Genomic DNA, 23103 nt, shown 5'->3' with positions numbered 1-23103 from the left:
GACAATGAAGAAGACCGGAGGTTGGCTAAGGAAAAGAAACTAAGAACTATGCCACCACATAGACCTCAGAAATATGACCAGACATTTAGCCTGACCTAATCGTCCGCTGGCTGTGCAATTTTGCTTTGCAGGGAAAGTAAAAGTTTGGACCATTGAACGATTGGTGCTCATTTAAAGGTTAATTGCATTAGGATTACGCAAAAAATGCGGAACAACTAGAAGAGAACGATAAGTTGCTTCAACACGTTTAGCATGAATTCACACGACTACGGATTACAATCGAAATAAATTATTTGCCAGAGCACCGATTATTTTGTTACCGGCCTTGTTGCTTTGGATGTATTTCTTGTGTTGGACAAAGAAAGTGTAGATGAACATGTGCATATAAGCATTACACGCATTTTTATTTGTTTTACATGTAAATTAAAACACCACTAAAGACTTAGGAAATTTTTTTTGAATTTTTTTGAACTGTGGATGATTCTTCTTAATTTTGTTTATATAAAATTTTACCATAATTTCTTATCAATTTGGGTCAACATTTCTTCAAATGGCTAGCTCAAAGACAATTTTACTGCCATCATTTACTTAGGGAAGTTTTATACTTAAAACAAGTAAAAGCGAGCTAACTTCGGCCGGGCCGAATCTTGGGAACCCACCACCATGGATTCTGTTAAAATATGGGAGTTATATTGAGTTATAGACCGAATTGGACCGTACTTCGCGCAGTTGTTGAGAGTCATAACAGACCAACCTATGCAAAATTTCAGCCAAATCGGATAAAAATCTCGGCTTGTAAGGGCTCAAGAAATCGTCCCTCGGATCGATCATACGTCTCACACTCTGGTTGAATGCCTTTCATCTATCACAACATGATCCATTTTGTTTCTCGTGTTTTAATTGTGTGTCAACCATGTATCCGTGTGTATACTTTGATGTTGAAATCTGGTGCTGCTTACTACCATGTTCTTTGCCACGGCGAAATCTATTAGCCCTAATCCTTTATTGGAAGTTTCTTGGTATAATCTGAATTTTCCGACTTTTGGGGCAGATCTCCCAGGACGATTTTCATATCATGGACGCGACAGCGGACATACAATATTTTCTTTTCAGGCACTCGTAGAAAATATCCTTGTTCTGTTTGTCCTTGTCTTCCGACTAGCCATGGGTGCAAATAAGGCTGAATTTGAAGAATTTGGTATTTATGTGGATTTTGGATAGTCTCTCATCCACCGGAGTAAATCTACAGCCAAGTTGTTTCAGTCTCTGATTAACCACAAATCCACAGCCATGGCTCGTTTCCTGACAGCTTTAATATAGGGCGTCACCTTTCGGTGCTGTAATGTTTGCCCCATATTTTATCAATACATACGCCAGTGCGTATACTGCAACCTCTCTATAAAGAGTGCGAACATTCCAGTTGCAGATTTTTGAAGTTTTCCGGGTGATAGGCTACTTACCCGACATATTTTAGCTCACTACCTTTAACTTCCGTTAAAGAAAGTTAAAGGTAGCTAGTAGCTACCCAGGTGACACAGCGGGGAGGTTTGCGTCCACAATTGAGATGAGACAAGTCTAAAATAAGCCTCGATTTTGCCAAGTTAAAACCAATCAGAACCGCTGCTTGGGTTATAACATGCTCAAGACACCCAAGAAATTATGTTAAATTTATTTTTTTCGGAACTTATAAAAGAAAATTTTGTTAACATGTCTTATTTATAGAATTTTTTTGTTTATTGGGATTTTTGCCAACATTTCTTGAATACGTTTTTAAGCCGCCTCCTATTAAAACCCCCAAAAATAAATAACAAAAACTCACAAGTGTTTACATATTATTTAATAAATAATAATATTAAATTTTATTTTGATATTCTTCACAATAATATTTGGTAGATTTTGTATTTTGTTTTTAATGGGCTTTTGTTTTGTGTTTTTGTTTTTTTATAAAAATTTATTTGTTGTTTTTTCTTGTTATGATTGATTTTTATGATTTATTGGCTGGTTGATTCTTTGCTTATTTTGTTTTTGTATTACTATTATTATTGTTGTTGTTTGGTTTTTGTTTGTTTTACTCTTAATTGCATACACTAATCCATTCTTCAACATGACATTCATCGCATTCCACATTGCAGCACCATTGAAATTTACAATGACAACGTTCAGCTCGTCGTTCCTTAACTAAACTATAACCACGGCCACAGCATAACGAAGTGCATCCATCACTTAATGTACTATTGCGATTGCATTTGCGACCCACTGTGCCTGCAATGAGGAGACGGAAGAAGAGATATTAAAATATAAACAAAATAAAATGTTAACAACAATATTATCTCAAACAAATCTTTAGAACGAATGTATATAGAGTAGTTAAAGAGAAAGGTTTAAACTTAATTTCAACATAACGTTTTGAACCATATTTTTAAATATGGCAATGTCTAAAATTACTTGTGAATGGCAATGCGAAAAATTTTATTAATATAGATAAATTATGTATAGATGGATAATTTGAGGTTCGGACCTAGACTGGTTGGTGGCGCTTGTGAATATAGATAAATGAGAGTTGTCTAAGAACAAGTCGCAAGCAGTTTCATAGATAAATTATATATAGATAAAGAAATTGAATTTCGCACTTAGACTGGTTGGTGGCGCTTGCGAATATAGACAAATGAGAATTATCTAATAACATGCCACAAGGCGTAGCTTCTAATATGTGTATCTTCCTTTCTTTTATCTCTTCTCTTTATGCGGTAAATTTGTTTTTTGTTTGGTAGAGCTGCTTGCATTGAAGAAAAATAGAATAGAAGAAACACTGCACTCATTGATGTGTGAAAAGTTTGCCCCTGTTCCTTAGTGGAATGTTCATGGCCAAAATTTGCATTTGCATAAGCTTGGTATTTGCTGTAAAATTTTGAGAGCACAACAATTTCTGTTATTTTAATCCTCTTTGGCAGATTTATTATACCCTCCACCACGGGATGCGGGTATACTAATTTCGTCATTCTGTTTGTAACTCCTCCATAAAGAATATATATTCTTGATCGTCATGACATCGTCATCGATCTAGAAATGACCGTTCGTCTGTCTGTCGAAAGCAGGCTAACTTACGAAGGAATCAAGCTAGTCTCTTGAAATTTTGCACAAATACTTCTTATTAGAGTAGGTCGGTTGGGATTGTAAATGGGCCATATCGGTCCATATTTAGATATAGATGCTACATAAACCGATCTTTGATTTTGGCTTCTTGAGCCACTAGAGGGCGCAATTCTTATCCGATTTGACTGAAATTTAGCATGACGTTTTTTATGACTTCCAACAACTGTACCAAGTATGGTTCAAATCGGTCCATACCGTGATATAGCTGCCATATTAACCGATCTTGAATCTTAACTTCTTCAGCCACTAGAGGGCGCAGTTCTCATCCAATATGGTTTAAATTTTGCGTATGTCGTTTGTTTGCCCATCGTTCCAACAACCACGCCAAAAATTATTCAATTCGGTCTATAACCTGATATACCTGCCATATAAACCGATCTGGGATATTGAATTCTTGAGCCTTTAGAGGGTGCAACTATTATCCGATTAGTTTAAAATTTTGTACAATGGTTTTTTCCATGACTTTTAACATACGCATCCAAATATGGTCTGAGTCGGTCTTTAGCCTGGTACATCTGCCCTTTAAACCGATCTCCCTAGTTTACTTCTTGAGCCCGTAAAGGGCGCAATTCTTATTCGATTTGGCTGAAATTTTACACAATGACTTTTTTCTACTATGGTCTCCTACATTCAGTTCAATTATTGTCCGAATCGGACCATAACTTGATACAGCTCCAACAGCATTGCAATTTTTTTTGTTCATCCCTTGTTTGACTAAAAAGAAATACCGCGAAAAGAACTCGACAAATGGGATCCATGGTGGAGGGTATATAAGACTCGGTCCGGCCGAACTTTCCAGGCTCTTACTTTTTTTATCCTCTTTGTTATGGACAAACAGTATTACACGCTCAGTCTATATTTACAAGCGCCACCAACCAGTCTAGGTGCGAACCTCAAATTCTTTATCTGTATATAATTTATCTGTGTTATTGACTTAGCACTGCCAACCACCCAACAGCATTATCATTTATTAGGAGTAGTGCCTTCTGGAGGGTAATGCAGTGCAGGTTGGCTGGCAGTGCCATCGGGAAAGAAATAATGAAAAATAGGGATTCCAAACAGGATTATAAAATATTATAGTTATTAATTTCGTCGTAGTGATGCAGTGTTGCCAGTTTTTTTTTGACGAAAATTCGGACCATAGACGAAGCGATGAGGATCACGCCCATTTGGGCACTGGAAACTGTTCTAGATATCCGAACCATGCATTCCACTAAGGAACAGGGGCAAACTTCTCATATATCAATGAGTGCAGTCCGATTCAAGTTTAAGCTCAATGATAAAGGGCCTCCTTTTTATAGCCGAGTCCGAACGGTGTGCCGCAGTGCGACACCTCTTTGGAGAGACATACGAAATTAAGTGTGAGGCAGCCACTACGGCTGCGAGACTTAAGGAGATGGAAGCATGGATAGAGAGGTTACATCATCGCGGTATAGTCGAGGCGACGATGGGAAACCTGGAAGAAATGATAGAGGTATCCGATCGGATATTTGCGACGACACTTAAGGTCTAGTGCGAGGTACTGCTGTCAACGGCACAATCTGCGAGGTTGCGAGACTTAAGGAGATGGAAGCATGGATAGAGAGGTTACATCATCGCGGTATAGTCGAAGCGACGATGGGAAACCTGGAAGAAATGAAAGAGGTTTCCGATCGGATACCTGCGATAAACTTGGTTAACCCGTAGTCTTTCGCGTCGACGCAATCCGATTTAAGGGAGTGGGACGACGTAAATCCTATGGGCAGATCCGGATCATGAAAAGACGAGGCTATTACTGAAGGTAAGTAAGAAGGAAGTCAGTATACCCTTTGCACAGTGGAAGAAAATCGAAAAAAAAAACTAGTAAAAAATGTGCTGTGTGATGGTTAGAGCTGAGGTGTTGGTAAATGTCTTCGTAAAGAAACGATTTTTATCATACTTCGCAAAGTTGTTGGAAGTCATAACAAAACACCTCATGCCCTCTAGAGGCTCAAGATCCAAGATCGGTTTATATGGCAGCTATATAAAAACATGGGCCGATTTAAAATCCCAACCGATTTCCGCTTATTGGAAGTATTCGTCCAAAATTTCAAGCACCTAGCTTTATTGCTTCAAAAATTAGCTTGCTTTCAAAGGACGGACAGTTGAAGTTGAAGACGATCAACTTTGGATTTTCGTGCATATGCCCTAAGCCTTTTGGTTAGTATATCTAGATTCACATCATGACACTTCTACAACAATTATTGAATGAAATCAATACGAAATTCTGATGGTAGCAATTGCAAACAAGTTCTTCCGTTTGAGGCAAACGTTAGAGGGGACAGACATATAAATTATAAAAAATTTATTCGATGACTTGTTGGCAGTAATAAAAAAATGATTGTAACGTATAATTAATGTAATTTTAAAATTGCCACTTAATAATAAAATCTATTAACAGATCATGCATGGGATTTGTTGGTGCTGGATTTATTGCTCGAAGGGGGCGGTGCAGCCAACAATCGTTCGTTGTTTATATTTTCGCCACTTTGTTTTTGGCCCCATGCAAATAAAAACGTTTTTGTATTTTTTTTTTAATTATAATGGCACAACAGCAACAGCGGAAAATATTCGAAAAATAAATTGCATTTAATTAGTTTTTTTTTTGATTTTAAGCAAAATAAAAAATTTAACGAGCGTAAAATAAACAACGGCTAAGCAGCGACAGCAACAACAACAACTGTAACGACTTAATAAAATGTAATTTTTTATTAAATAATTAACACTTTTTAACTGCAATCTGTCAATTTGCAACAGCATGAGTTACGAGTTGTATTTTTTTTTTGTTTTTTTTTTCTGAAGCTGGTGTTGGAGCTGCTGTCTGAAATATTGAGATGCAATTCTGTCTGTTCATCCACTGTCCGCGCCCATGTCCGTCCTGGCAACGATCTATGCAACTCTATGCGCCATTTATGTTTAAGGTGTGTAGCCAACAGCACGCTTTGGCCATAAGTCTGTTGTTTGGTCGCTCCACCACACTGTAGTCGTTTGATTGGAGGAATACTGAAGGTGGCGTTGGTTGCTCGCTTGCTCGCATATCCATGATGCCAAAAGTGTTGACTTTGAGTTGAAAGTCTCAATTTGTTAGCCAGGCTTCTCAAGCTGCTGCTGCTGCTGCTCGGGCTGCGCTTAAGACTTAACTCGTCCGTTGGACGGACACTTGTCGCACTTGGATATATTGCAGATTTGCATATTTTATTAATAAGATTGTCAATTAAGAAGTGTTTATTGGCGTGATACCTGCACTTTGCCACTCCAGCAGTCCGGCAGTCCAGTCCCTCCCAGCAAGCTCGCCCCAATGTGCTGCATTTTATATTTTAAACTGTGTGTGTGCGACGTTTTTGTTTCAATTTGCAAATTTTTATCGGACATTGTTAGTTGCAATTAATCAGTTTGCGTTAATTGGAAGGCGTTGTTGTTGAAACTTCGATTTATTGAGATTGACACTTGAGGTGCGAGCAATGGCAACATGATTATCCCATGTTTGGACAGCGTAGAGGCAACAACAGATGTGAAATCTTTTTAAAAAAGGTTAATGTCAAAGGGTTGCAGTCATAAAAAAGATACTTTCAAGTAGGGCTGAGGCAGATTATCGCCGTGAGGATTTAACCACAGTAACTGTCAACGCCCCCGCATCGTAGGTAGGTACCACCCCAAGCTGTGTAAAGGTGAGGAATGATTTAATGTCTAACCAAAAGTTTGTCCTTTCTATTGAGGATTACTCGATGTTATCGTTAGCGCAATTTTATATGTTGATCGATTTTATTGCTTGTACGATTTTATGGCTTGTGTGATTTTATCGTATACAATTATATCGCTACAATTTATCGCTTGAACGATTTTATCGCTTGCGCAATTTATCGCTTGTGAAATTTTACCTCTGGCACAACTTTGAGGGATTTAATCGCTTATGCGACTTGATCGCTACCACAATTTTGACGGATTTTGAATTGATTTGAAATGAAATTTTTTCGTTTGGGCAATTTTATCGTTTGCGCAATTTTATCGCTTATGTGATTTTTTGCACAATTTTGAGCCATTTTAGTGTTTGTGCGATTCTATCGCGTGCGCTTGCTCGATTTTATCGCTTGCGCGATTTTATCGTTTGCGCGATTTTATCGCTTGCGCGATTTTATCGCTTGCGCGATTTTATCGCTTGCGCGATTTTATCGTTTGCGCGATTTTATCGCTTGCGCGATTTTATCGCTTGCGCGATTTTATCGCTTGCGCGATTTTATCGCTTGCGCGATTTTATCGCTTGCGCGATTTTATCGCTTGCGCGATTTTATCGCTTGCGCGATTTTATCGCTTGCGCGATTTTATCGCTTGCGCGATTTTATCGCTTGCGCGATTTTATCGCTTGCGCGATTTTATCGCTTGCGCGATTTTATCGCTTGCGCGATTTTATCGCTTGCGCGATTTTATCGCTTGCGCGATTTTATCGCTTGCGCGATTTTATTGCTTGCGCGATTTTATCGCTTGCGCGATTTTATCGCTTGCGCGATTTTATCGCTTGCGCGATTTTATCGCTTGCGCGATTTTATCGCTTGCGCGATTTTATCGCTTGCGCGATTTTATCGCTTGCGCGATTTTATCGCTTGCGCGATTTTATCGCTTGCGCGATTTTATCGCTTGCGCGATTTTATCGCTTGCGCGATTTTATCGCTTGCGCGATTTTATCGCTTGCGCGATTTTATCGCTTGCGCGATTTTATCGCTTGCGCGATTTTATCGCTTGCGCGATTTTATCGCTTGAGCGATTTTATTGCTTGCGCGATTTTATCGCTTGTACGATTTCATCGTATGCGCGATTTTATTACTTGCGGGATTTTATCGCTTGCTCGATTTTATCGCTTGCGCGATTTTGTTGCTTGCTCGATTTTGTTGCTTGCGCGATTTTATCGCTTCATGTTTCGATCTTGACTTCATGAGCCACTAGAGGGAGTAAATCTTATCCGATTTGGCTGAAATTTTGAATGAGGTGTTTTGTTATGACTTCCAACAGTCTGCGTGATTTTATCGCCTGCGTGATTTGATCGCTTGTGTAATTTTATCGTTTCCGCAATTTTATCGTTTGTGTGATTTTATCTCTTGGGCAATTTTGAGCCATTTTATCGCTTGCTCTATTTTATTGTTTGTGCGATTTTATCGTTTGCGCGATTTTATCGCTTGCGCGATTTTACCGTCTGCGCGATTTTATCCATTTTTTTGCTTGCGCGATTTTATCGCTTCATGTTTTGATATAGCTGCCATATAAACCGATCTGGGATCTTGACTTCACGAGCCGCTAGGGGGAGTACATCTTATCCGATTTGGCAAACATTTTAAATGAGGTGTTTTGTTATGACTATTGTGTTGAACAGTTGTACGAAAAATAGTTCAAATCGGTTCATAACCTGATATAGCTGCTATATAAACCGATTTGCGGTCTTGACTTTTTGAGCTTCTAGCAGAAATTTCGCGTAAAGAGTTTTGTTTTGTCTTGCAACAACTATGCCAAGTATAGTCTAAATCGGTTCATTACCTGATATAGCTCCAATATAAAATTATCTCCGATTATTTGAAGCTTGTCCGATCTTATCATTATCGTGATTTTATTGCTTTCACAAATTTATCGCTTACGCGATTTTATTAATTATACAACTTAATGGCTTGCACGATTGTATTGCTAATGAGATTTGTATACTTCGAGTGATTTTATCGCGATTGCATTATTTACGCGTTGTTATCGCATATACCATTTTATCACCTATACGATTTTATCGCCTAAGCAATTTTATCGCTTACAGGATTTTACCGCTAACAAGATTTTATTGCTTTCGGGATTTTTAACTCTTGCACGAATTTATCTCTCTAAAATTGTTACTCCAACTTACCCAAAATATCAGCAGAGGGATCTTTTTCACAGAAATTCGGTGATCTTTGGTAATAAAATAGAGATGTCTCTAGTTTTCGGGCGGATCGTTGGGCATTTTTCTCCGTACTCGATTTGGCATTTGAAGGACGTTCATGACGTTCATTGGTTCTTTCGCCATTGCCATTGGCGTTGTTGGATTTTTTGTTGCGCGATCTCTTGAGCACAACAATGGGTTCACCATTACCCAGATTCGATTGATCGACCAATAAGGCTCGACGAAATTGATGTTTTAGCACCTTGCCCACCACATGAAAATCGGGAGCAGATTTCCAGCATGTTTTCAGTTGACAGCTACCAGACATGCCGTGACATTTGCAGCGGAACTCCATGTTATTGGAAACAGCCTGAAATGAAACATAATACATTTTAAAGATTTGGGTAAAAAATAATTTTCAACTATTGTATAATACTTACAATTCGACCCGCATGATTGTTATGCAAATTAATTTTGGATTGTATATCACCAGCTTTTTCACGGCAATCGAGAAATAATTTGGAAAATTCCACACCAAAATCCATGTTGTGTGAACATCCACCCCATTTCCAACGGCTGGCAATTTTCGATCTCTCATATTTTTTCTCATCCTCTGGATTGAGTATTTGATTGGTCTCCAGATATTGTAGAAATTGTTTTTTCTCTTTATCCAGACTTTGTCTGAGATTTTTGTTGAGCGTCTTTCGATTTACCGAGGGATCACAGCCACAGGACATTAAACGTCCCTGACTGCAGGCTCGAGCTACACTATGCGCTACACCAGCGGCTGAGATGGCAAAGGCAAATGCACTTTCTCGATAACCTAAAAGGATGAAATAGAAAGAAAACGAAGAATTAACAAGATTTTTAAATCAGAAAAAATCATTGAGAAATTACAAAAAAAATTTGAGTTTACCGCATTTATCGCAATTTTTTTTGATTCCTAGTTTTTATCGCTTACGCGATTTTACCGCTTACTTGACTTTATTGCTTACACGATTTTAACGTTAAACAATTTTATCTCTTACTCGATTTTATAGCTTATATGTTTTATCGCTTATGCGATTTTATTGATAAGGCGATTTCGTCACTTATTCGATTTAATCGCGTACACGATTTTATCGCTTATGCGATTTTATCGATAAGGGGATTTTATCGATAAGGGGATTTTATCGATAAGGGGATTTTTTCGATTAGGCGATTTTTATTGATAAGACGATTTTATCAATAAGGTGATTTTATCGAGAAGGCGATTTTATCGCTTATTCGATTTTATCGCGTATTAGATTTTATTTTTACGCGATTTTTATCGCTTACGTGATTTTTATCGCTTACGCGATTTCTATCGCTTACGCGATTTTTATCGTGTACGCGTTTTTTATCGCTTAAGTGATTTTTACCACTTACGCGAATTTTATCGCCTAGGTGATTTTTATCGCTTATACGATTTTGATCTCCTCCGCGACTATTATAGCCTTCGCAATTTTTATCGCTTAAGCGATTTTTATCACTTATATTTTTTCGCTTGAGTGATTTTTGTGGCTTTCGCGGTTTTGGTCGCTTTCGCGATCGCTTACGTGATTTGGTCGCTTACGTGATGTTATTGACTCCACGAATTCGTCAAGATTTATAGCTTCCCCCAAATTTTCGCTTTGGTAATTTTATTGTTTCCCCAATTTTTTTATATCTGCAATTTGGTCACTTGTGCGTTGTTATCGCGTGCCCGAGTTTACTACCTATGCGATTTCATAGTTCACTCGATTGCATCGTCTCCTCTATTCAATCGCCTTCACGGTTTTATCGCTTTCACGATTTTATTAGAGTCTTGATTTTTCGCTTCTGTGAAAAGAAAACTAATGTTGTGAGTGTAAGTTGAAACCCTTTCCTTTTTAACCGGAAGAAAGAGCGCATTAAAAGCCCATTACTGGCTTAGATGTATGGCCATATTGGCTTGGGGCAGATTTATATTAGCACACTCTTTTCAACCTAACCTAACAAAAGTGAAAAAATAGCAACCACTACCTAAAAAGATGACAAAATTTCTTTGTTTCTTGCAGCGAAACGAAAAGTAAAATGACCTTCTGGAAAATGTGAAGAATGTCCAGTGTTAAATGTGTCTTGGCCATCCAACTTAGCAACCACTATAGCAAACAATGGAAGTTTAAGATGGATGCAATGCAGTGAACTTGAGTTTTTTTTGGTGCTAATCTCCTGGTGGATGCCTTAACATTTCCCATGGGAATTGTTTCACAGCATTTTTGTGACCGCCAGCCAATCTCCTGTGAAGTATGCAAGGCATCACTATATACGATACATACATACGCACATCAACTTTCGCGCAATGTGGTAATTCGTGCTTCTAAAATAGGTTCGTCCATCCTTCCTTCCGTCTAGTGCATTGGCCATCCACTAACCACTGGACATAAGTCAGAGCAAGTGTGACATGCCTGTTTATGTGGCGATCGCGTTAACGTGTGTCCAGTATACCCTCCGTTGTTTTATTTCGTTAAGTGCAGATTTTGATTTGGATTTTGTTTGTTGTAGATGTTGTAGTTGAATGTTAATATTGCTCTTGTCCCATAGCTTATAAATACAAAAACGAGGACAGCAACATTGATGGTCAAGGAGCAGTATTGTAGCAATTGCATTTGCAACTTCAACAACATGCAGTAAGTAAATGATTGGCATTTCACTTTTGTTTCAATAGGCATTGTTTGTCCGTCTGTCTGGCTGAGCGTCTGTCAGTCAGTCTATTTATCCGTCCTATATCTGTTTAGTCATGGATTCAAAATAACACAAATAATAGTGCAACTGCCAACAAGTGCCGCAACATGAATTAATCGTTAAGTGCACATTAAAACTGTAACCAGGATATTGAAAAGGAAACATTGACTTAGGTGTTGATTGTTGTCGATTTTGAGTCGTTAAAGCAAACTTGGGTATACAGTGGGTTGAAATTAGCTGCGAAACTTCGACATGCCAAGTTTGGGTACATTTTTATACCCTCCACCATAAGATGGGGGGTATACTAATTTCGTCATTCTGTTTGTAACTACTCGAAATATTCGTCTAAGACCCCATAAAGTATATATATTCTTGATCGTCGTGAAATTTTATGTCGATCTAGCCATGTCCGTCCGTCTGTCCGTCCGTCCGTCCGTCCGTCCGTCCGTCCGTCTGTCTGTCGAAAGCACGCTAACTTCCGAAGGAGTAAAGCTAGCCGCTTGAAATTTTGCACAAATACTTCTTATTAGTGTAGGTCGGTTGGTATTGTAAATGGGCCATATCGGTCCATGTTTTGATATAGCTGCCATATAAACCGATCTTGGGTCTTGACTTCTTGAGCCTTTAGAGTGCGCAATTCTTATCCGATTGGAATGAATTTTTGCACGACGTGTTTTGTTATTATATCCAACAACTGTGCCAAGTATGGTTCAAATCGGTCCATAACCTGATATAGCTGCCATATAAACCGATCTTGGGTCTTGACTTCTTGAGCCTCTAGAGTGCGCAATTCTTATCCGATAGGAATGAAATTTTGCACGACGTGTTTTGTTATGATATCCAACAACTGTGCCAAGTATGGTTCAAATCGGTTCATAACCTAATATAGCTGCCATATAAACCGATCTTGGGTCTTGACTTCTTGAGCCTCTAGCGTGCACAATTCTTATCCGATCAGAATGAAATTGTGCACGACGTGTTTTGTTATGATATTCAACAACTGTGCCAAGTATGGTTCAAATCGGCCCATAACCTGATATAGCTGCCATATAAACCGATCTCGGGTCTTGACTTCTTGAGCCTCTAGAGTGCGCAATTCTTATCCGATTGGAATGAATTTTTGCACGACGTGTTTTGTTATGATATCCAACAACTGTGCCAAGTATAGTTCAAATCGGTCCATAACCTGATATAGCTGCCATATAAACCGATCTTGGGTCTTGACTTCTTGAGCCTCTAGCGTGCACAATTCTTATCCGATCAGAAAGAAATTGTGCACGTCGTGTTTTGTTATTATATACAACAACTGTGCCAAGTATGGTTCAAATCGGTCGATAGCCTGATATAGCTGTCATTTTACACAGGTCTCCAACATATAATTTAATTGTGGTCCGAACCGGATCATATCTTGATATCGTTTTAATAGCAGAGCAACTCTTTTCTGATATCACTTTTTGCCTAAGAAGAGATGCCGGGAAAAGAACTCGACAAATGCGATCCATGGTGGAGGGTATATAAGATTCGGCCCGGCCGAACTTAGCACGCTTTTACTTGTTTTAAATTGTTTAGTTTCTCGTTACATAAAATAAATGTAAATTAACAAAAATATAATATGACATAAACGTAAGGTAACATAAACGTAACGTAACATAAATGCAATGAAACATAAACGTATCATGATATAAATGCAACGTTTCATTAATGTAACCTGAGCGTTACCTATTATTTTTGTTACGTAACGCGCAACATAAAATAAACGTTAAGAAATGTAAATTTAACGTAACATAAACGTTTAGTAGCACAACTGTAACACATTACGGTATGTAAATGCAAAGTAACGAAACATAAATGTAACCTAACATTACCGTAACGTATCTTATATGTAACGTAACACTTCACGTATAAAACCTTCTCATTAAAAAGGTGTCATACTATGGCATGTCCTTAAGGCTCGGCTATAAAAAGGATGTCTCATTGACATGTGAGAAGTTTTGCCCCTGTTTCTAAATGGAATGTTCTTCCAAAAAGAAAATCATCAGAAAATTCTAGAGTTATTAAGGAAAAATTTTGCTACGTTACGTCAGAGTGCATTACGTGGAAGTGTGTATGTTAACACATTAAAATTTATATTTTTGTAACGTAACTCAACGCTACTTTAAATTATAGTACATAAACTTACGTAACATACATAACGTAAAATAACGTAACGTAACATAACGTCAATTAATGCTACAATATCACAGTGGTTTGGGACAAATTTTACTACTCTACGTAGTGATACATCGCGGTGAACGTTTAACATAATTATGTAATTTTTCGTTATGTAAAGTCAATTTCGTTTACACAACGTAATGTAGGAAAACCTAAACTAACATAGCTTCAACTAATGTTACGCAGAAATTGTGTTACTTAACGTTTCTTTGGATGACGTTATTTATTGCTACGTAACGTAATATGATTAACGTTACGCAACTTAAGATAACGTTTTGCTGAACATTCGCGGAATTGTGTTTTTGAATTTTTGTTTGACTTTCTAATCATGTAATCTTATTTTATCTTGATTTTAAGTCATGTTAAGAAAAGAAACGTGACGTTATGTTACGTTATATAAAGGGACAAAAAGTTAGGTAACGTGAAATAACGTTACATTACGTCACTTAACATAAATTAACGTTATGGTAAGTAAGCGAAATTGAATTCATGTTATGTAACACAAAGTGATGCTATGTAACGTAACATAAAATTGGGCTATTTCACGTGATGTAATATTCCCAATTTGACGAAACGTAAAATTAAGTCACTTAACGTTTCTTTACATTCAGTTACATTACGTAACATAACGTCGATTTATATTACGTAGTAAATACTAGCGGAAATAGTGGGCCTGGGAATGCGGAATGGTGTGGTGCTAACGCGAGGACGTCGAGTGTGAACATCTTTACGGACAGTAAAATTGCCATAAGGGCAATAACAACCAGGACGGTAAGGTCACGAACAGTATTGCAGTGTAAGAAGGAGGTTAAAGCCTTCTCTGAGGAATGCAAAATCCGGGGGAGCAAGAGGGAACGAAAGGGCAGAAGGGCGGTGAAGACTGCCGTCAATAAACTTGGTTAAACCGAAGCCTTTCAGGTCGAGGTAGTCAGAGATAAGGGCGTGGGCGACGAATGCGCATGCAACACAGCGAAACGGTTGGTAGGACGACGAAAATCCTATGGAGGGATCCAGATAGTGAAAAGACGAGGCTATTACTGAAAGGAAGTAAGAAGGAGGTCAGTATAGCTTTTAGGATCAAAACGGGACTCATAGGACTATGAACTCACTTATGTAAAATCGTTGGGGCAAATGATAGCCTGTGTAGGGCATGCTAGGAAGATGATGAGACGTTGGAGCAGTTTCTTTGTCATTGCCAGGCTTTCGCGTCTAACAGATACCGACTCTTAGGTGGGAACATTAAACCAGACATGAACCAACTTAAAGGAGTGGCATGGGAAACAATTGAGGATTTTGTAAGTAGCACGGAATTCCTAACCAAGATTTTCTTTTTCGAGGTTACATTTTTGGATTTAGAGCGCACAACAAGCTGACTACAGGCTTAGGTGTATGTACATGGTGGCATGGGGCGGATTAATATCTGCTCCCTCTTTCCAACCTAACCTAATGCAAGATTACTTTTCTAAGCATGATATAAAATCAACATAAAATAAGATTACCTGATTATAAAGTCAAAACAAACTCAATTCTTCATTAATCTAGCTCCACTGTAAGAAACCCTTCTGCTCCCTCCCCTTTTTTTAATCAGTTTACGCAATGTTTTGCATTTAAAACACTTGCAAATGTTGTATCTTCCTCTTTGCCCCCCCAAAAAATGGTGGTAAGGTGTGAATGTGTATGTGTGTGTGTGCACTTTGGATGCACTGACTTAGATGACTGAGATTATCTCAAGAATTTGTCTACATTCCTCAATTGTCGCTATGGAGAAGCAGAAGAAGACTAATTAAAAATATGTTCACTTATCGAATTGTTGACTAGCTGGCAGCAGCGTACAAAGAGATCCTTTGGCTAAATACCTCCTTGCCGCTTTTGGTTTGAGCAAAGTGGCAATTGGCATTGCAATCTCTCAGTTTGCTCCACCATCATTACAAACGACTACGAGTTGGAACTAAGATAGTGTGGCCGCTATCGTCGAGTACATTTAGCCATTTTCATTTCCATTTAAATCGTTCATCTGTCATTTGAATCGCTCGGAGAGATATTTTCCATGAGACAACTTCTACTGCTATCTTGCGAAAAAGACAGGCAGACGAGTCACATGAATCGGCAGTGGGGATCATTCTTTCACTCAGCTTCATCTTATGTGGTGGACAGTATCATTTGGACATCTTGGAATTGTCGTTGCCATTGCATCATTTGTATGGGAGTTAAAGCTGTGTTTAGGAAATCTCATCGTTTTTACGAAAAAACCAACAACTTTTAGGAAATTTTAATGTGAGAGTGAAGAGTTGCCATGTTTTTTAAACAAAATTTTTTTCGAAATTATATTTCTACTAAAATTTTTTTTCGAAATTTTGTTTCTTAATGAAAGGAATGTTAAATTAAATTTTATTGGTATAGAATAAGACGTGCCACATTTTTACGACACGCCTTTTGGACTCGTCATCAAACAGTAGGTCCGTTCATAATTGAATAGGGCGGCACTCATTTCTTGTTATGAGAAGTTAATTTCCCTCTGTTTTGTTACTACTTTTTTTTTAATTGAAGTTATGCCAAAATATTTTGCCAATGAAAATGTCGAGTTTGAAAATACATTTCGTCAAAATTTTAGAAATTTTTTAAATTTTTTTATCTTAATTTTTTAAAATTTTTATGAATTTTTTCTGCGCAGTTTTGTTCAATTTATTAAATTGTAAAATTTTTTATACAAGTCTGGCAACTCTTGTCTCCCCATAATATATGGAGATCTTTTAGCATTTGTGTATCTTTATATCCTTCAGAAGGAAGATTTAAAACACTCCAAAACTCCTTGACAGCAGTGGCGGTTTGTTATTTGTGTGCCATGGCCAACAATGTACCAAGTTGATGGAAGTTGCATATCTTTTTAAAGAATCATCTCATCGTTTATCCATCAACAGTGGTGATAGTATTTTTTGTATGAGGATAACTTTCTTCCCTCACTTTGCTTTGCATCTTTTGCCCTCTTGCATGGCTTCCATGGTAATTTTGTTAACGAATAAAGAGATTTGGTAACATTTCGTAGCCTTCAACCATGGGAGGACACATGAAAAAAAAATTCATCGTTTTTAGCGCATGCAAATAAATAACCATTTCGACCATTCCCAGTTAGCGAGTGAGTGAATGAATGAATGGAAGATGGATGGACATGTGTGTGATGGTCGTTTTTCGGAATAGATTGTGTAGTCATTCGTCGGTTGAGGTTCATGATGCATTGTTAACACTTAACGTTTTCTTTTTCACTCTTGGTGGATGGTAGTCGCCATTTTTGAATATTTGAATGATGGTCAATGGTGATTTATTTTAGGGGCGACCGTTTCGATTTCTTTTCCCGGTATCTCATTATAAGCAAACAAGGAAAATGTATAAGAATTGCTATGCGATTGGAGCTATGTCAGGTAATGGACCAATTCGGGGTATACTTGGTTTGAATGTCGGAGACATAGTAGAAGTCATTGTGCAAAATTTATATCAGGTTATGAACAGATACAGACCATATTTGGCACATATGTTGAAGGTCATAGGAGAAGTCGTTGTGCAAAATTTCAGCCAAATCAGACAACCACAGCGATCTCTAGGGTCTCAAGAAGTGCAATCGGGAGATTGGTTAATATGGGAGCTATATCTGGTTTAGGCCGATTCATGCCATACTTGAGATGCATATTGGAGGTCACTGTGCAAAATTTCAACTAAATCGTATAAGAATTGGGCCCTTTAGAGACTCAAGAAATATAATTGGAAGATCGGCATGTAGGGTAGGGCATGGGCAATAAGGGTATCAAATGAAAGATTAGGTTGAAAAGAGGGTGCGGATATTAATCCGCCAGGGGAGGCGCCAGATAGTCGGCCAGCAGTAACGCCTGAAATATTCCCTCACTTAAATGATTTGAAGGTCATAAAGGCTTCCTTGACCATAAATTCCGTTGTGATAAGCCTTCGATCAACCTCATTATTCCTTATATCAAAACATGGACCGATATGACCCATTTACAAACCCAACCGACTCTAATAGGAACTATTGCTATAAATTTCAAGCGGCGATTTTCATTTCATTCCTTCAAAAGTAAGCGTGATTTCAACAGACAAACGGACGGACAGACCGACTGACGGACGGACATGGCAAGATCGACTTAAAATGTCATGACGGCCAAGAGTATATACACTTTTGGATACCCTTTTGGGGGTCTTAGATCAATATTTCGATATGTTCCAAGCGGAAGCGGTGGAGCGTTAAAAAACTTAAATCTAAAATTGTAAAATAAATAACAATCAAGGAAACCCAACCTTAAGGATCCCTCAATCAGCAATCTGATGCTCTAGGATTCTAAAAACTTCTACATCATATACTTACACTGCACTATCGATTCCAAATTTCATAGCCTTTACAATCCTTATCTATAACATGATTGATTTAATTTAGCAAAATTTCATCTCATCCCACTGTGCGGCGTACCGTAGCACGACACCTTTATGAAAAAATGTGAAATACTCCTCCAAGTCGTCATGTATTAACAATTAATTTGGCCAACAAGATTCCTACTGTCCTTTTTACCCAAAAAAATGATCAAAAGGAATTTTCTAAAAGTAACATAGCATAAAATGGTTACTTTATTATGTACATAAAAACCCAGAAAATAGGATCCTTAGTCTAGTGACGTTGATGGGGATAGCAGGAATATAGATAATCATTAATCTCTGCCAATGTACTTTTTACTCAAGAAAATCAAAGTCTTTGAACATTTGTATAGAGAAGATTTCGTAGATTTTATAGAGAAGTTAAAGCTAAGATGCTCATAAAAGTCACCAGCTCAATAACTTGGATGGAATTCTGCAGCTTTGTGGAGAATACATCTGAGGCCTCTAGGGTAAGGAAGATACTATCCTCAAAACTCATTGCCGTAGGATACATTACCACACGAAACCAATAGATTTACGTCCTATTGGAGTGAATTCAGTCTTTCAGCGTCATAGGCGGACATGCTAACCTCTGCGCTACGATGGCCTCCAATTTTTTTTTTTTGTAAAATGAAACAAAAATATGCGATGCTACAACAAATGTATCCTATTGGGTTAAAATTTTGTACAATGATATCTCTCATGACATGCATCTTAATTAAATTTGGTTTTATTCGGTCTGTGCATTGGTTTTGGTTCGATATAAATCGATCTCCTAATTTTTATATCCACCACCGAAGGATGGGGGTATATTCATTGCAACACATCGAAATATCAATTTCCGGCCCTATAAAATATATATATTTTTGATCAGCGTAAAAATATAAGACGAACTAGCCATGTCCGTCCGTTTTTCCGTCTGTCTGTCCGTTGAAATCACACTACGGTCTTTAAAAATAGAGATATTGAGCGGAAATTTTGCACAGATTTTTTTTGGTTCATAAGCAGTTTAAGTTCGAAGGTGGGCTATATCGGACTATGTCTTGATATAGCCCCCATATAGACCTATCCGCCGATTTAGGGTCTTAGGCCCATAAAAGCCCCATTTATTATCCGATTTTGCTGAAATTTAGGACAGTTAATTGCGTTAGGCCCTTCGACATCCTTCATCAATTTGGCCTAGATCGGTCTAGATTTGGATACAGCTGCCATATGGACCGATACCTCGCTATAAAGGTTTGACCCCATAAAAGGTGCATTTATTGTCCGATTTCGCCGAAATTTGGGACCTTGAGTTGCATTTGGCTCTTCGATAGACCTCTTCAATTTGGCACAAATAGGTTCAGATTTGGATATAGCTGCCATATATCTCCCTCGATTTTAAGTCTTGGCTCCACAAAACGCACATTTACAATCCGATTTCGCTCAAATTTGACACAGTGACCTATGTTAGGCTTTTCGACCACCATAGGATGGGGTTGTACTAATCTAGTCATCCCTTTTGTAACACTTCGAAATATTGATTAGCGACCCCATAAAGTTTATATATATTCTGGATCGTCTCGACATTCTGAGTCTACATAGTCATGTCCGTCCGTCAGTCTGTCGAAATCACTATAGCGGTCGAACGCGTAAAGCTAGCCGCTTGAAATTTTGCACAGATACTTCTGTTGTTGTTGATTGGAAATGGTTTATATCGGTTCAGATTTGGATATAGTCCCCATATAAACCGATGCCCGGATTTGATTTCTTGGGCCGATAGAAGCCACAATTTTTATTCGATTTGGCTAAAATTTTGCATGTATTGGGTTGCCCAAAAAGTAATTGCGGATTTTTTTAAAAAAAAAGTAAATGCATTTTTAATAAAACTTTGAATGAACTTTAATCAAATATACTTTTTTTACACTTTTTTTCTAAAGCAAGCTAAAAGTAACAGCTGATAACTGACACAAGAAAGAATGCAATTACAGAGTCACAAGCCGTTGAAAAAATTTGTCAACCCCGACTATATGAAAAATCCGCAATTACTTTTTGGGCAACCCAGTAGTATTGCGTTATGATTTCCAACAACTGCGCTAAGTACGGTTCAAATCGGTCTATAACCTGATATAGCTCCCATATAAACCGATCCCCCAATTTGACATCTTTAGCCCCAGGAAGCCGTAATTGTTGTGTGACTAAGCTAAAATTTGGCACGTAGTGTTCTGTTGTGACCAACAACTGTGCCAGGTATGGTCCAAATCGGTCTATAACACGATATAGCTTCCATATAAACCGATCTCTCGATTGAAATTTTGGAGCCCTTACCAGTCGCAATTTTTGTCCGATTTGCATGTAGTGTTCTGTAATGACTTTTAACAACTGTATTAAGTAAAGTCCAATTCAGTCTATAACCAGGTATAGCTCCCATATAAACCGATCTGCCGATTTGGCTTCTTGAATCCTTACAATTTATTTTTGTCAGATTTGTCTGAAATTGTGTATGTAGTGTTCTGTTAAGAATTCCAACAACTGTGCCAGATATAGTCCAAATGTGTCTACAACCTTATATAGCTCCTATTTCTCGATTATCCTTGTTCGGACCCTAGAAGCTTTTATGGTTAATGGTTTGACAGAAATTCAGAATGTAGAATAAAATTATGCCCTTCAATTAAATTTACTTTGTATAAATTTTTAGAAGAATCCATGATAATAGGTTCCCAAAATTCGGCCCGGCCGAACTAGGCACTTTTTTACTTTTTATATCTCAAAAAGCGCAAGGAATATTGTAGGAATATTGATAATCATCAAAATAATAAAGTTAATTTTTTTTACTCATTCTATTGAACTATGCAAATATTTATATGTTTGATATTGATCTGTCAACACTAGCCTTTTATTTGATCTCCATTGGGGCGTGGGAATGGCCAAAGCATATTTTGAATCGCGCTTTTACGCGTACATACAATATATTCCATATCCAAACAAGGTGATCTATCAACAATCATAGCCATCATCATCCAAAGTGATTTTCTAGGGAGTGTTGCTTGTGATAAATAGATTTCTATTTATTTTTTCAACATCATCATGACGATATGTTGAAATAAGAATTGAACATTTCACATTTCAATAGATCGAGCAACAACAAAAAGCAGCAGCTCAATGCATTGAACGGCACTGAATGGTCAGTGATTTGCCATGATTTGGCATATAGTGAATGACAGTGGCAGATAATGAGGGACATGCCATGTATAGCAAGAATCAACAGCCACCACCAACTCCAGCCAGGCTTTTTGGGGTGGGCCAAACAATCAGTTGGCATATGACCGAGAAATCTGATGCATTGAGAGGCATTGTAACTGATGAACAGACTATACGCATACAAATATGGTCAACGATCAAAAGTAATTTGACAAAATTCGCACACATTATGTATAACCGGCTAAATTTGACAGTGTTTTCAAATGTCAAGTTGCAAATGCAAATGTTGTTGTCTGTGTGTTGAGTTTTGGTGACATTTTGTTTTGAAATACCCATTCAAATGTTACCAATTTTTGTTTGTTGCTTCAATCAAAATGTTGCAGTTATTGTCAATCACTATGCTGGGAATATGGCGCAATGCTTTTTTGTTGTTGTTATGGCTAGTTGTTGCCACCAAAACTAAATAAGAGACTATGTATTGTTTAAAATTTCAATAAAATTAGACAGTATGGAGGAGTTGGAATAGCGCCATCTGTGGAATATAAAGGGGGATAGTATGAAGATTAAGGTAAAATAGGAAGGTATTGTATATCAGGTTATAGGCCGATTTGGACCATACTTATCATGGATATACGCAAAAATTCAGTCAAATCGAAAAAAAATTGTTGCTTCCAGTGGTTAAAGATCTCAAATCAGGTGATAGGTTTATATATGGGAGCTGTATCAGGTTTTAGACCGATTTAGACCACACTTAAAAAGGATGTTGGAAATCATGAAAACCCACTATACCCCAAATTTTAGCAAACTCGCACAAAAATTTCGGCTTCGAGGGGCTAAAAATCTCGAATCAGGTGATCGGTTTATATGGGAGCTACATCAGGTTATAGGAAGATTTGAGCCATACTTATCACTGGTATTGGAAGTCATAACAAAACACTACATGCAAAATTTCAGTCAAATCCGCAAACAAATGCGGCTAAAATCAGAGGATCGGTTCATATGGGAGCAATATCAGGTTTTAGATCGATTTAGACTACACTCATCAAGGATGTAGGAAGTCGTGAAAAAATACTATATGCAAAATTTTAGACAAACCGGGAAACAATTGTGGTTTCCAGAGACTCAAGATATAAAATCAGGAGATCGTTTCATATGGGAGCTACATCAGGATTTTGACCGAATTGGATCATACTTATCACGGATATTGGAAGTCATAAAAAAACGCTATACGCAATTTTCAGCCAAATCAAACTACAATTCGGCTTCCAGGGGATAAAGATCTGAAATCGGGTGATCGGTTTATATGGAAGCTATATCAATTTTAGCCAATTCGGATAATAATTGCAGGCTCCAGGGGCGCAAGAGGTAAAATCAGGAGATCGGTACATATCGGAGCTTTATCAGGTTTTAGACCGATTTAGACCACACTTTTCGAGAACGTTGGATGATATGAAAAAACACTACATGCAAAATTTTGTATAAATCGGCACACCTTCTAGGTGCCCAAGATGTCA

General features: G+C 37.8%; 1 protein-coding gene across 1 annotated transcript in view; it reads right to left on the bottom strand.

Annotated features, from left to right (window-relative positions):
• Positions 1-1977: 1977 nt before the first annotated feature.
• The window catches only part of LOC106087586 (protein Wnt-10b), an 87981-nt gene continuing 66855 nt past the window's right edge, over positions 1978-23103 (bottom strand). The window contains exons 4-6 of the mRNA XM_013252681.2: positions 9502-9884; positions 9047-9431; positions 1978-2262 (exon numbers count right to left, since the gene is read on the bottom strand). Of these exons, the coding sequence (XP_013108135.2) occupies positions 2075-2262; positions 9047-9431; positions 9502-9884 (956 nt within the window). The 3' untranslated portion in view covers positions 1978-2074. The remainder of the gene's footprint in view (positions 2263-9046; positions 9432-9501; positions 9885-23103) is intronic.

The sequence above is a fragment of the Stomoxys calcitrans genome, chromosome 3, assembly GCF_963082655.1.
Source record: "Stomoxys calcitrans chromosome 3, idStoCalc2.1, whole genome shotgun sequence".
NCBI classification, from domain to species: Eukaryota; Metazoa; Arthropoda; class Insecta; order Diptera; family Muscidae; genus Stomoxys; species Stomoxys calcitrans.
This window is presented reverse-complemented; position numbering and strand designations above follow the sequence as displayed.